The 15,069-nt window shown below is 34.6% G+C and overlaps 2 protein-coding genes and 1 non-coding gene across 3 annotated transcripts; 1 reads left to right on the top strand and 2 right to left on the bottom strand.

The window, feature by feature from the left end:
- Positions 1–405: 405 nt before the first annotated feature.
- Positions 406–2,741, top strand: LOC108467047 (malate dehydrogenase 2, peroxisomal). Its single transcript, XM_017767509.2, has 9 exons — positions 406–575; positions 651–866; positions 1,020–1,334; positions 1,460–1,549; positions 1,636–1,719; positions 2,010–2,045; positions 2,144–2,233; positions 2,320–2,414; positions 2,506–2,741. Exons 1-9 carry the CDS (start codon positions 513–515, stop codon positions 2,576–2,578), a joined length of 1,062 nt encoding a protein of 353 aa, XP_017622998.1. The 5' UTR covers positions 406–512; the 3' UTR covers positions 2,579–2,741.
- An 11-nt stretch (positions 2,742–2,752) lies between these two features.
- LOC108467046 (uncharacterized) lies at positions 2,753–4,845 on the bottom strand. The gene is made up of 3 exons (XM_017767508.2): positions 4,554–4,845; positions 4,103–4,453; positions 2,753–3,757 (listed from the first exon to the last, which is right to left on the bottom strand). The coding sequence occupies exons 1-3, from the start codon at positions 4,659–4,661 to the stop codon at positions 2,945–2,947; spliced, it is 1,272 nt and encodes a 423-aa protein (XP_017622997.1). The 5' UTR covers positions 4,662–4,845; the 3' UTR covers positions 2,753–2,944.
- A 164-nt stretch (positions 4,846–5,009) lies between these two features.
- On the bottom strand, positions 5,010–5,083 carry TRNAV-AAC (transfer RNA valine (anticodon AAC)). The gene has a single exon. It is a non-coding gene; the product is annotated as a tRNA-Val (tRNA).
- Between the last annotated feature and the right edge of the window lie 9,986 nt (positions 5,084–15,069).

Below are 15,069 nucleotides of genomic sequence, written 5' to 3'. Positions count from 1 at the left end.
TATTGCAATAGCCAATAGGTTATGGTACAGTTTTCTATAAAAAAAAGATGAAGGTAGCTTGCTTATTTGTGTCTCTTGGACTAGAAGACAGATTAGTGCTGATTATTTTGGTAATAAATAATAATGAATTATAACTTAAATGATTTGAGGTATTTGGTTAAGAGGAGTAGCAGCTGTTGAAGTAAATGTTTGATCATATAACCGTAACAGGTTACAACATTCAGGCCCCAAAAGTTTGAGCAGAAAAATAGACATCTCAAGTATTTTATCACCCTGAAAATAAACCCAGACCAAGTCTTTTGGAGCCACATTTCTCTTTGCGATTAAAGATAGGATAAGGACTTCAAAAACTAGTTTCCACACAAACTGAATATATTTATGTATTTATGTCAACTTCACCGTTATCTCTTCTTTTGGTCTTCTGTTTAAATCCATTCATTCTTTCCAAGTAGTACGTAATATTTTAACCCTCAACCCCCACTATCTGTCCATCTTTCAGTAAGAGAAAGGAAATGGAGTTTAGTTCAGACGCTAACCAGCGCATTGCCAGGCTCGCAGCCCATCTCCAACCTCAGGTTCTCTTCTATGTTAGTACAAGTTTTATTAAATAAGGTGGCTTGCTTGTTTATTATATGTGTTGGTTGTAACAGATGGACGAAAGTTCTATTTTGAGGCGAGCTGACTGTAGAGCGAAAGGAGGGTCACCAGGGTTCAAAGTTGCTATCTTAGGAGCAGCTGGAGGCATTGGCCAGCCTCTTGCAATGTTAATGAAGATGAATCCTCTCGTCTCGGTTCTTCATCTTTACGATGTTGTGAACTCTCCTGGTGTCACAGCTGACCTCAGTCACATGGATACTGGTGCTGTGGTAATATTTACTTCTCCTCCAGAGACTTCAGTTATTCAACAGTGAAAACTAGTTTTCTAAGATACCATAGGCTATGCTTTTGAATGAAGAGCAAATTATTATGTCAATTACATGTAAAAATCGAGAGTAAGTGGAATGCTTTATTGGTTATAGGTACGTGGTTTCCTAGGGCAGCCGCAGCTTGAGAGTGCGTTGACCGGCATGGACCTTGTGATCATACCTGCTGGTGTTCCAAGGAAGCCTGGAATGACGAGGGATGACCTTTTCAACATCAATGCTGGAATTGTCAAGACACTTTGTGAAGGAGTTGCAAAGTGCTGCCCAAATGCAATTGTTAATCTGATCAGCAATCCAGTGAATTCTACAGTTCCAATTGCAGCAGAGGTTTTTAAGAAGGCCGGTACTTACGATCCAAAGCGACTTTTGGGAGTGACAACTCTTGATGTCGTCAGAGCTAACACTTTTGTGGTATGCATAACCATTTTATTGTATTCCTCATTTTCTTACATAAAGCACCAAGAAATCACATAGCATGTAGCAGACCATTTCTAGTTTTCACTCCTTAGATAACCATTTTTTTGTTTTGGGTACAGGCAGAAGTCCTGGGACTTGATCCTAGAGAAGTTAATGTACCGGTTGTTGGAGGTCATTCAGGAGTAACAATTTTGCCTCTTTTGTCACAGGTCTTCAATGTTATCTACAAATTTCACTTATTTTCACTTTTGGTAATCTATCATTAGTTGAATTTACTTGATTTCAATCTTTGCAGGTCAAACCTCCAAGCAGCTTCACCCCTGAAGAAACGGAATACCTAACAAATCGCATTCAAAACGGTGGAACAGAAGTTGTTGAGGTATAATAATGTTCTCTTTTCTTAACATAGATTGCAGAACCAACAAATGAAATATACAGTAGAAGTTAGAACATGTTTTGACATTTCTTAGTCTGGTCTCCTGCTGCCAATACTTCAGTCAACTACTAAGAAAATCGCATAAGCCTATCTGTATGTTTGGAAGTTAATTGTTAAATGCATAATGGCTAGTAACTAAGACCAAGTTGTTAGATAAAAAGGATTGACTACTGATGAAAATTGCTTTATTATTGTTGTTGTTATGGGTGAATTCATCTTTTTCACTTATGCAGGCAAAAGCTGGGGCTGGATCGGCTACCTTGTCAATGGTTGGCCATTCTACCTTCACTTTGTACAAGTTTTTTTTCTTAAAAAGTAGAAATTAATGGATAAATTAAACTAAAGGGAAGCCTTTAAATGTGTATAGGCATATGCAGCTGTCAAGTTTGCAGATGCATGTCTCCGAGGCTTGAGAGGAGATGCCGGAGTCGTGGAATGTGCCTTTGTAGCTTCCGAGGTACCCTCTCAAACAAATTTTTTTCATGCCAACACCATCTTGTTGGTTTTGCATTTCCACATGTTCTTTAACAATCTCGATCTCAGGTTACCGAACTTCCTTTCTTTGCAACCAAGGTACGACTTGGTCGTACAGGAGCCGAGGAAGTCTATCAACTAGGGCCTCTAAACGAATATGAGAGGTATATGTTTTTGTCAGAAATATAAATGATTGTTATTATTTTAGGTAGAGAGAGCAGATTATGCAGTGAACACCTGTTTGATTGTTAATAGGGTTGGTTTGGAGAAAGCAAAGGAAGAGTTAGCTGGAAGCATTCAAAAGGGCATTGCCTTCATCAAGAAATGAAATTGTTGCTGCTGAGCTAATCTTTTAATATAATATAATATAAGCTTCTTATATCTGTTAAAAGAGCTTTGTATATGTTTTGGCACTTAAGAACCTCTATTGAGATCTAAATGCCATTGATATACTCTTCTGGTTAATGCAGTCAAATTTTATGCTTGTAAAAGATTAGCATAGTTTCACAAAATAGTCTGCATCTTTAAAGCTTATTATTTTGTTCACAAAAAGTTGAAATAAAATTATATAAATTCATCTTTACCTTTATAGTAAATATGTTAATGAGGGCACACGGAATAGAATAATCGATTCATCTCACCTTTACCGTTCTGTATAACTATTTAGACTCTTGATCCTTTTCCCTCTAACAATTTACAAGGTGAAAGGATTTGAAGGAGTGTAAACAACAGGTGTGGAAGACATGGTCATGTTCCTTGCTAGCACACGTGGTGCAATTGCATCCTCCACAGCAACAGGGTTAACCTGCATGATTCTCTCCGGTATAACAGTCTCGCCATCAACCTTAGCCAGTACCTCAAAATGCATACTCACTATCTCAGGCTTTGTCCTCCACTCTGGAAAGCCCTCCAAATTAAACCCATCTCCTTCTTTCAACTTCTTCTCGATCCCAAAACCAATCTTCACAAATGTTTGAGCTGACACATCAGCCTTCAGTAACTTAAAGTATCCCTTCTTGTTTGCCTTTGAATCCAGCACAGACGATAGCAGTCTCTCAAAACCAATTAAATTAGCATTGGAACCATTGATGGACGCAAAAGGCCACATTGTAGAGAAATGCTTTGGGGTTAGAACTTTAGCGGCTTCTCCTTGTAACTCAATAGTGGAGAGGGCATCCATGGTCTTAGTTTTAGACATTGAAGATAATTCCACAAGACCAGGTGCAAGTCGCTTAAGCTTCAACTTGTTATTTGAAGAAGATGGGACAGTAAGGGAAGTTGGGCCAACAATGCGAAGAGAAAGGAGTGGGGCGTCTTGGCTGCAAGAAGCACGACGAAGATGCTCGGCAAGAGCCAAAAGACCAGATGCGAATCCATTATGAGTTCTGTTAAGAGGTAACGGAAGATCAATTGGATGGCGCAGGCTAACTGATCTTGCACCCTTGACAGTTACCACAGCGCCATCTGCTAACATTACCTTTTTCAAGACACCAGCATCCACATCATGCTGCATGATTTAACCATCGACAAGATTAATCAATTGACTTCAAAAGATTACACACACACACACACAAAAGACACATCTTATAGTCATACCTAAATGGGCAACGGTCCCTAAAAGAGAATCTAAATTCAAACGCAAAAGCGAAAAACTACTACGTTCTTAAAAGAAGTTACTTTAGTACATCTTAATTTGCAGAGTCAGCAAATTCCCAAAATCCAATTACGGTACCTTTTTTTTTTTTATATAATGCTAAATGCTAGGATTCTGAAGCACTACATTCCCTAGATCAAAACCTCAAAGAACAATGTTTTTTTGTTATAAGAGAAAAGGGAAAAAGATAGAACTCACGGGCAAGGAGATTCGCATATCTTTGGCATCTTGGATCCAGAGTTCCATGGGTCCAGCCAGCTGAAACGGGGCCAAAACGGGTAATCCATTGTCCGATATCCTCTTATGCTCCACCAACCCATTTTCAACTCCGGGTCTAGCTGGCTCTTCCACCCTAAAAATAGGCAAATCAACATATTCCCAACGATTTACATCCTCCAAGAGCTTAAAAGGAATCACTTTGTTATCGATTTCAATGTCGAATTCATATGCCACAGAATGGCCCACAAGGGCATCTCTGAGATCGAACCCTGAAATCTTAAAATCATCGGCTTGGAATCCCAATCCCTTCACAACTGCCTCTTTTAAATCCTATATAAAAACCTCAAAACCAAACCAATCAAATTCATATGTGAAAAAAAAAAAAAAAAGAATCCAATTGAAAAAAAGAAAGAAAGAAAGAAAAGCTTACAGAAATGGCCTTAGGATAGGGAGTGGAAACCAAGGCGCTGGAAGAGGATATAATCGCAAATAAAACGAAAACCAACAGAACGTCACAAGATTTAGGATCGGCGATCATGATCGTTGTCCACCCACCGCAAACAACCACCGTAAAAGAAAAGAGGAAACCGAATTCGGAGTCGAGGTTAGAAGATTGTGGTTGGATATTTCTATAATCTTTTGGGTTAAAAGTAGGTATGGGTAGTAGGGGAGGATTATAGATGAGTGGTGGAGGATGTAAGGGGAGGTGACGTGGCGTTATACAACCAATTAGAAGCGAAGAAATGATGCGAATTGAAAATGTGATTGGTTTGGATTTGCATGGGCCCCGTTTTCCGTGTTAAGCGGGTGGGAGATTGATTGATTAAAGCGGAAAATCAAGAAGGTTCGTCCATTCGGTAAAACTAAACAAATATTGAGAATGATTTGGCGTCGCCCGGACTCGAACCGGAGACCTTCAGTGTGTTAGACTGACGTGATAACCAACTACACCACGACACCTTCAGATCCCAGGCTTGTAATATTTGCTATAAGTTGTTTTTGTTAATATTACGCTCATTGCTATTTATAATTAACATAATTAAACTAGGTTAAATCCTGCTATTAGTCCTTATTTTTTGAAAAAAATGTGGATTTAGTCTCTATATTTGAAAATTTTAAATTTCTAGTCATCATCAAATGATAACTATTTAATTCATTAAGTTAAGTTTTGCTATTTCTAAAATTTGATGTGGGAAACATATTATCATAAATGTAATGTCATATCAACTTATTATTTGCATATATTACTCACTAAAAAATTAGTTAAGGATTAATGACCGTCATTTGCATCTAGATGGAAATTTCACAATTCAAAAAGTTTTGTAACATAGAATGATTTCAATTGGAAAATATGAACTAAATCTACAACTATACACATAGTACAAGATTAATAATTGAATTTAACTAGACGGATTTAACTACGATGGTTTGTTTCAAGACAAAAATTTCACATTTTGAAAAGTATAGAGACTAAAATTTACCAATTTGGAAAGTATAGAGACTAAAATTGATGAGATTAAAATACAAAGACTAAATCAACAACTTTCACAAAATACAAAGATTAAACTATTGTTACTTTTAATATATTATTAATTCATAAATCAATTTTGATTTTTTTTTTGGAAGGAATGAAAAATTTTGATAATTTAATATATTTATTTCGACTACCAAAAATATACATACCAGTTTTATGGTTTCCATTGAAGTATCTTGCAAAGCACTTATGCTAATTGATTTTATTTATTTTTGGATGTGATATTTATATTAAAATATAAATAATTTATATATTGTAATTCTCAAATAAATGAACTTAGAGTTAAAATGAATGATAATAATACAAAATATGTAAGAAATTAACACATTATGATAAATTATATAAAATTTAAGATGAAGTGAGATATATATATATATATATATATATATATATATATATATATATATATATATAAAATCGGCATCAAAGAGCAAATTTATATTTCAATTGAATCATTATTGATAAACTAAATAAAGCGAGATAGATGCAAGAATAATATGAGCACAACACTCATACCCAAACGTGTACAAATATATATAGAACTAATTATTAGCATGTATATATAATTCATGACACTTTGAATTTAAAATTACAAATATTAACATATGCAAATTATATACATAAACACAATACGATAGAAAAATGTCATGAAATCGAGATAAATAAATTATTAACATGTAAATTTTAACTAATTTTATAATATTTTGATTAAAAAATAATAGGATGCTGAATATTTTGTTCTGGTTTCTAAAATAAAAATTCTTTAAATAACTAATTTTATCTTACTAGAAATACCCTCTCTTTCTCTCTCATTTTGTAAGCTCGAGGTAAGTTGTTTTGGATGCCCACTAGTCTTCTTCTTTCTTCTCTCCTTCCTTCCTTCCTCCTCTCCCTCCCTCCCTCATTTTATTTTCTTTGTTTTGTTTTCCTTTTGTTTCTTCCCTCGTTGTGTCTTTTCCTCCCCTTGTTGATGGTAGGTTTTCCCCTCTCTCGGTGGCAAGTGATCTAGGGTGCCGACACCCACCGTACCCTTTTCCTCTGCCTCTCCCCTCCCCTCTTTTCTTCTTTCCCCTTTCTTCTTCCCTCCCTCCTTTTTTTTTTCTCTTTGTTGTTGGCTCTTCCCTTATTGGTGGTAAGAGATGGATTTCCCTTTGTTGGGTCATTTCTTGTAGAGGTTTTCTCGAGCCTTAAAAGCTCATGTTTCTCAGATCCTATGTGTTTTGGTTTCTTGAGTCTTGTATGGCTTGTTTTGGCTATTTATGTTGTGTCCACCACCACCACCAAAGCAATGACTTGGAAAGGGGCTCAACAATTAAATGTGACGCACTTGCTTTGTTTGCTAGCAACCTTTGTCCCAACGTGCTAGATTCATCAAAGGAGTGGCTTGAGTCCTCCTTTGCTCTCTCCCAAGTGGTGGAGGCTTGTTACAAGGGTAGTTTACTTTGTCTAGTATGACTTGACTTTATGTCAAGTGTGCATATCGTGTCTTGGTTGTAATCTCTTCTAAACTTCCAATGTATCCAAGATCGATAGTATCTCTTTCTTTGTATTGATGTTACAATTCTTTAAAAAATCTCATTAGATTAAATCTGAATATGTAGCACATATGTGATAGGTTAGGATTTGTATGGGGCACATTTTTGTGTTAAGCGGGTGGGTGATTGACTGAACCACATTGTTTGGTGTATACAGTAAATTGTAAAACAACATTTGTGATAACCAACTACACCACAGACACCTCATGACTTTTCTATTGAAATGTTCATTATAAGTGTTTTCCATAGCTTACACTCATTGCTATGCTACCTGTCATACCCTGTCACACTTGGCTCCCCTAAGGACCCGAAATTAAAGAAGAGTCTGCGAGCTAATTGTATATAAATAGAAATTTACGAGCTCTAATGAGATATGTAAGAACTTAAGTGGCTAATTGAGAATGGTTGGATTTCAATTATTGTTTAGTTAGATTGGAACCTACTGGTTCCATAGTGGGTAACAAAATTATAAGGATTGAGTGGTGGCATTAGCTTGTGGAAACCGTTTTATTTGACTAAGAACCGTAGTTTGTGATAACTATTTTTAATTATATCTCTTAGGTTGAATGTTATTTATTAATATTATTTACTGTCATTAATTATTTATTTGTTAAGTGAATTAAACAGATTAATTATTATATAAGGATTATTGATTTATTTTCCCTTGCTAGAGTTTATGCTAGTCTTAAATTCATAAAATTGGGATAACCGCTTGCATGAAATAGGTTTAAAATTGAAAATTGTTTTGTAAAATGATCGATCCACCTCAGTGGAGAATTTGACCTCTCTAGCCTAGGTCTACTGTTTAGGCTGGGTTGGGGAGGTTACACATTTACTAATCAACTTTCAATTGCATGCATAAACAAGGAATTAATTCAATCAGTCAATTGTGATTTATTCCATTACTCACCTTATACTCACCGGTTAATCCATTTCTGGAGTCTACCAACTCATCCACATTCGTTTTGGCCTCTAAGGCTCGATTCCTTTTTGCTTTGAATAAAAAGATGTTTACTTTCCATTTTCATATATGCACACATTCAAAATTTCGAGCATCATATTAGTTCATTTCAATAAAAACAATTAAACTTATTATTATTTTTTTGTAACACCCCTAACATGTATCCGTCGCCGGACTAGGGTTAAAGGCGTTACTAGACACATCGAAACATTTCACGAATAATTCACAAACATCATCCACAACTTCATTCAAAATTGTAGTCATACATTACAATAGAGTCCCTTATATAGGTCATCGAGACCTTAAACATGCATTAGAAAGGGGTCGGGACTAAACCGAGCTAATACAAAATTTTTCGAAAATTAAACATTTTTCAAAGTTACAAAGGTCACATGCCCGTGTGAACAGGCCGTGTGCCTCACACGGCTTTAGACATGCCCGTGTGTCTAGACCGTGTCAAATCAAGGCATACATACTGACTTAATCACACGACCACAAGACATACCCGTGTGCCTTGGCCGTGGTCGAGACTAACTTGGGTCACACGGCTAGCCACACGCTCGTGTGCCTTGGCCATGCTCAAGACTGACTTAAAATAGTAGGTTACCCTAGGGGACACAAGGCCATGCAACATGACTGTGAGTCGCACACGGCTGAGACACACGCCCGTGTCTCTGCCCTTGTGGACAAAAATAGGCCATTTGAAAAGCCAATTTGCCACCCAATTTGGGTCAAACCTACAAGCATCAAACCAAGCACATTTGCACTATAATTTCAGCCAATTTCAATACCAAAACATACATCATTCATGCCATATTATTAACAACCAAATTCAAGCTTATAAACTATACTCAATCATATCAAATTATAAGCCAAAGTCATATTAAATCATATAGTTTCATAATATCTAATCATACAATCAAATCTCATGCCAAAACCTTACCAAATTCCATACTAGGCACATTCCAAAAACTTACCAAATTGACCAACTCTCTTGGCCATCCAAAACACTTCACACATACCACTATTGTTTCACATATCATATACCAAAATCAAACCATAAGTTCAACCATAATTAAGCCATATCACATGGCTAAATATACACTTCACAAAACATATTCAATTACCTCTAGCCTATACATGCCATACTTCAATATATACATTTTCAAAAGGTACCAAAATATAGTTCGATAGTGTGGTGACGATCCTCGGTGATCCCCAAGCTCCCGATAGCTATGATATCTATAAAACAATGCAAACACACATAAAGTAAGCTTTCAAAAGCTTAGTAAGCTATATACAAATAAACTTAACAATATAAACATATAAGCATCATAATATACATATAATCTTTAACCATATGCTATCACAAAACACATAGCTCAAATGCATTTCACATATTCTCCATTCATTTGCACATAATGTATATGTTCTTATAATTTTGTCACATATAATCACTTGATCACAAAGATACATATACTTACCTTTCAACATCAAATATGATATACAACTTCAAACGTACCTGAATCAGATACACATTTCATATTATCATTCATTTCTCGGAATTATTGTTGAACCGTTCGGAATCATAAGGATACGCGGATAACTCGGAAAGCTCGTATAATGCCAACGTCCCAGACGTGGTCTTACATGTAATCAAATATTGATGCCACTGTCCCAGACAGAGTCTTACATGAAATAAAGTAGGATGCTAACGTCCCAGACATGGTCTTACACGTAAATCATAAGTCGATGCCAACGTCCAGACGTGGTCTTACACGATAACACATATCGGATACTATGTCATGAAGTATGTATCCTAACTATTCCTAAGGTTCGTACGGGGCTTTTTTGACGTCAGAACTTTGTCGATACTTTCTCGAATGTCTCATATTCAAAGCATAAAGCCATTCATCATTGTTCAATAACATATACGCATAAATAAACCATTTCAAATACATTTATTTGTATATAGACTTTGTAACACCCTTAATCCCGTCCCGTTACCTGAATAGGATTACAGAGTATTACCAGTCATTACAGTACATTTGCACATAAACAAGTATAAATGCAATATTATCCATCTAAATATAACTTCAATGGGTCCACAGTACTTTACAAGTGTAATTAAAATAAAACGGGACTCGATCGGAAGCTTATGAAATTTTCGTGAAAATTTAAATTTTCTTCTTTTGAACAGTACCACACGCCCGTGTGGCTAGTTTAACATGCCCGTGCGACTTGGGACACGCCCGTGTCCTAAACCTGAACACTGACTTTTAAACACGGCCATGACACACGTTCGTGTGGCCTGCCCGTGTACTAAACTGACTTTAAGACACGGCCATGGCAACCAGGGTACACGCCCGTATACCAGGCCGTATAGACTCAATAATGAGCCTTTCACACGTTACTATCCAACCCTGCAGATATCAATCCACAACCAATACAAATACCAATACTAAACCATTCCAAACGCATTTTATATACTATCCAATACTTAACTTTAAACACTTAACATGTATCATTATCAATTATCAATGTACTTATTTCACTATTACAATCACAATCCAATATAACATACTTAAGACATCCTAGGTACATGCCATTATCAATAATTAACATGTTTACCGTATTGAGTTCGGGATCGGCCTAGGATGCTGATTCGACAGACTGTCTTTAACCTAACCTGCACACGGAAACAAATCGTACGCTGAGTATAAACTCAGTGGTATTTCTATAAACCAATACTTAAAATATAACATACACATAAATTCATATAATGATCATAATTATTTAATCATTCACTTCATATATAAACTATTCATAATTCACTTAATCTTTATCATTTATTAACTCGATTAGCTTTTCAAATGAATTCATAAATCATCTAAACATTAATACTTTCCATTCGTATGTTTTACTCACACTTCGGTTCCCGATTCAGTATCAATAAACATTTATAGTATCAATCAATTTATCCGTTTCATATAGTAACATTCCGGCACTCTATAATAGTCAGTTATGCAGTAACAGTCATTTATTCAACAACAGTCAATTATTCCATAGCAGTCAACCTTTAATACTTTTAATTACCCCTATTAACATGACTCGGACCTAGACGGATACACGGATCCAACCAACACACCAGGGATAGTATACGGTGTTTCATCGATCAAAACCGGAATACACCGTAATCTGATAATGATCTCAATCACAAGACACAAAGTACCTCATCGAATGAATCGAATACCACGATCCACGGTACACTAAGTACCTCATCGGAACGAATCTGAAACAGTCACAGTATGGCGACACTTATAGTGTCTCATCGACACAAAGTCGGAATATCCCTAAACACTTCCAATCCTATGACATGCCAACTATATCCGACTAGCCCGATACTGTTAATAGGGATTTCAGTAAACTTTCAAATTCTCAGTTTCATTTCAATACACTTTTTCATATCAATCCACATGCAATTCAATTTCAATACAATATACATTTTTCAATTTTCCATTCAATATTCACATATTCTATTCAATATCAATAATTACTAATAATTCATGAATTTTTATTCAATTCAATACCATAATAATAATAATAATAATAATAATAATAATAATAATAATAATAATAATAATAATAATAATAATAATACTTACCATTCATATAAATAATAAATTCAACAAATGATTATTAGATTCGATTTATAGAAATACAAACCGTAATTTCCGAGCTAACTCCCGTTGTCTTTGTCTTTTTCCTTGCTTAGCCGAGATTTCCCGAGACAACATTAGCTACGGGAATTTAAAAAATTATACCATTAATTTTCAGCACTCATTATAACAATTAATTGAATTTCTATTCAATTTACACCTTATTTCCAATTAGGTCCTAACTAATTCATTCACTTTACTAACTTAATTCATTCTCCATTTCTATTCAAATTCCATCCAAACTCAAATTTAACTATTAAATTTTCAGCTTATTTCATTAATTTTGAAATTTCCTCAAACTAACCCCTACAACATAAAACTTATGAATTACTTTACAATTCAATCCTTATTTCATTTCTAACTTGAATTTCTATCAATTTAGCCCTTAATTCATCATTTTATTTAACATAAACAATATCTAGAAATCTAATAACTTTCAAAATCTTAACTTAATTTCATCAAAACCTTGTTCCAAGGCTTCTAAAACATCAAAATTAAGTAAAAAGGGCTAAATTGACTTACCTATTAAACTTCCAAGCTTCAAAATAGGGGTGTTCATTCGGTTAACCGACCCGAAATATCATTAACCGAATTAACCGGCCTTTCAAAATTTTTAATTGTTAACCAAACCGAAATTTTTTCAAAAAAAATTAACTGAACCAAAATTTTTCGGTTAATTTGGTCGGTTAACCGAATTAACCGAAAATTATATTTTTTTATTTGTGGTTAAAAATTAACCGAATTAAACGATTTAACCGAATTAACCGAATTAACCGAATACCCGAATTGAATCACTACATAATTAAAAACATTACATAAGTCTTTGAATCACTACATAATTAAAAATATTACATAAGTCTATGAATCACTACATAATTTAAAACATTACAAGTCTTTGAATCACTACATAATTAAAAACATTACATAAGTCTTGAAATTAACACATAATTGAAATGTAAGTCTTTAATATTTTCCATTTGTATCCATGTCTTCTCTCCAAAAGATCTCCTTTTGCATTAAATATACAACAACAAAAAAACATGTACAACAATTTAGCATATAATAGAAATATATGCATTTAAAAAAAAATCAAATAATATAAACAAACAAATAGATTATAAGTTAACAAAAATAAGATAGTAAGCATACCCTTCAACTCACGAAAGCTCATGAATTTAGGGTAGGCTCTGATACATTCCAAGAAAAGTCTAAACATTGAATCAAATAAATAAGTAGGAGTGATATGGTAAAAAAAATTGAAACTATTAAAATAAAATAATAAATATACCATTTTCAATCTTGTTAAGCTCCTGGATTTGTTCTTCAATCTTTTTGATGTCTTTTTCTGATGATGATTTTCGAATCCAATCTTGAGTACACACAAGAGCTTGTACAATTTTAGGAGTTAAAGAACTCCTATATTGATCAAGCACACGTCCCCTAGTGCAAAATGCAGACTCTAAAACAACCATAGAAACCAGTATAGCTAACACATCTCTGGCCATTTTTGAAAGAGTGGGAAATCTAGGGCTATTCACTTTCCACCACAATAAAATATCAAAATCTTCAACAAATTCCTCATTAGCCTCAGCTAGATATTTATCCAACTCAGATGTTTTATCCTCACCACAAATTTCCAACTCACGCTTTTTATACAAAGCTTGCATTCGCCTTTTCATTTTTTGTTGTGGTTCAAACAATTCATACAAAGATTCCTTCAATTTTTGCATCATTTCAGAAGCTTTTTCAGAACTAGACATTTCACTAAGTGCAAATTCAAGATACTTTAGTTTTTGTCTAGGATCTAAAATACAAGCAACAAACATAAGCAAATTCATCTTATCAATATCACCCAAATACTTATCATACTTCTCTTTCATCTTGATGGCCATAACATTGAAATCAACATTACTATTTAACTAAGCATCTCGTAAAAGAATATCAATTTCAGAAAGCTCATCAAAAAAATTATTGGATGTGGCATATGAAGTGCCAGATATACGCAAAGTGACTTCATAAAAGTGTTCCAAGAAATCCCTCAAGTCTCTAACATTAGTCCAATCATCCACACTAGGCCAACCCTCTTCCCTTTCAAGTTCAGCCCTAAAGTTTGTATCTTGCTCCTCAAATCTCTCAAAAGCTCTCTCAATGTTCTGAGCAGTGTCTAACATTAAGTAGGTCGAGTTCCACCTAGTACAAACATTAAGACACAACATCTTCTTGCACTCTATCTTTTCCACCACAACACACTCCTTAAACTTTTGTAATCTAGCTGGAGATTGTCTCACATATCTAACCGCCCCCCTAATACGTTCAACAGATTTATTCATTTCCTTTAAGCCTTCAACAACAATCAAATTCACAATGTCTGCCATGCATATCATATGAAGATATTTACCATTTTGAACTAAACCCCCTCGAGGGTTCAATTTTTTTCTCAAATAACAAATAGCAACATCATTTAAACTTGCATTATTAACAGTAACAGTAAACAACTTATCAATTCCCCAAGTCAACAAGCATTTCTCAATCACCATCCCAATGGATTCACCCTTATGACTAGAAATTGGACAAACGTTTAAAATCTTTTTATTCAATTTCCAATCATTATCAATAAAGTGAGCAGTAATACACAAATAATTAACTCTTTGCAAAGAAGTCCATGTGTCAGTAGTTAAGCAAACTCTAGAACAAGAACTTCTCAAAAGTTGTTTTATCTTGACCCTTTCATCTAAATACAATTGATAAACATCCTTAGTCATAGTAGTTCGTGAAGGAATATGAAACCTAGGACATGCCACAAACATAAATTTCTTAAAGCCTTCACTTTCAACAAACTTGAAAGGTAATTCATCAATCACAATCATTTGTGCTAATCCTTTCCTACATGCTTCTTGATCAAATCTCCAAGTTGAAAGATGCCCTTCCCCCCCTTCAACTCCCTTTCTAGGTAAAACTAGTTGTCCTTGACTAGGGTCAACAACATTGCTAGGATTTTTCTTACATGAACCAATATGATATTTCAATGACCCTGTACCATTTTTTTCACATCACAACAAAATTCCTTTTGACAATAATTACATTTAGCCTTACTTGCACCTTCACTATTAATAATCTTAGTGAAGTGAGACCAAACTTCTGACCTTTGAGGAGTGGCTTTTCTTTTCCCAGTAGTCACATTTGCTTGGCTTGAAGCT

Source organism: Gossypium arboreum, chromosome 2, assembly GCF_025698485.1.
Source record: "Gossypium arboreum isolate Shixiya-1 chromosome 2, ASM2569848v2, whole genome shotgun sequence".
In the NCBI taxonomy this organism is placed as follows: domain Eukaryota; kingdom Viridiplantae; phylum Streptophyta; class Magnoliopsida; order Malvales; family Malvaceae; genus Gossypium; species Gossypium arboreum.
This window is presented reverse-complemented; position numbering and strand designations above follow the sequence as displayed.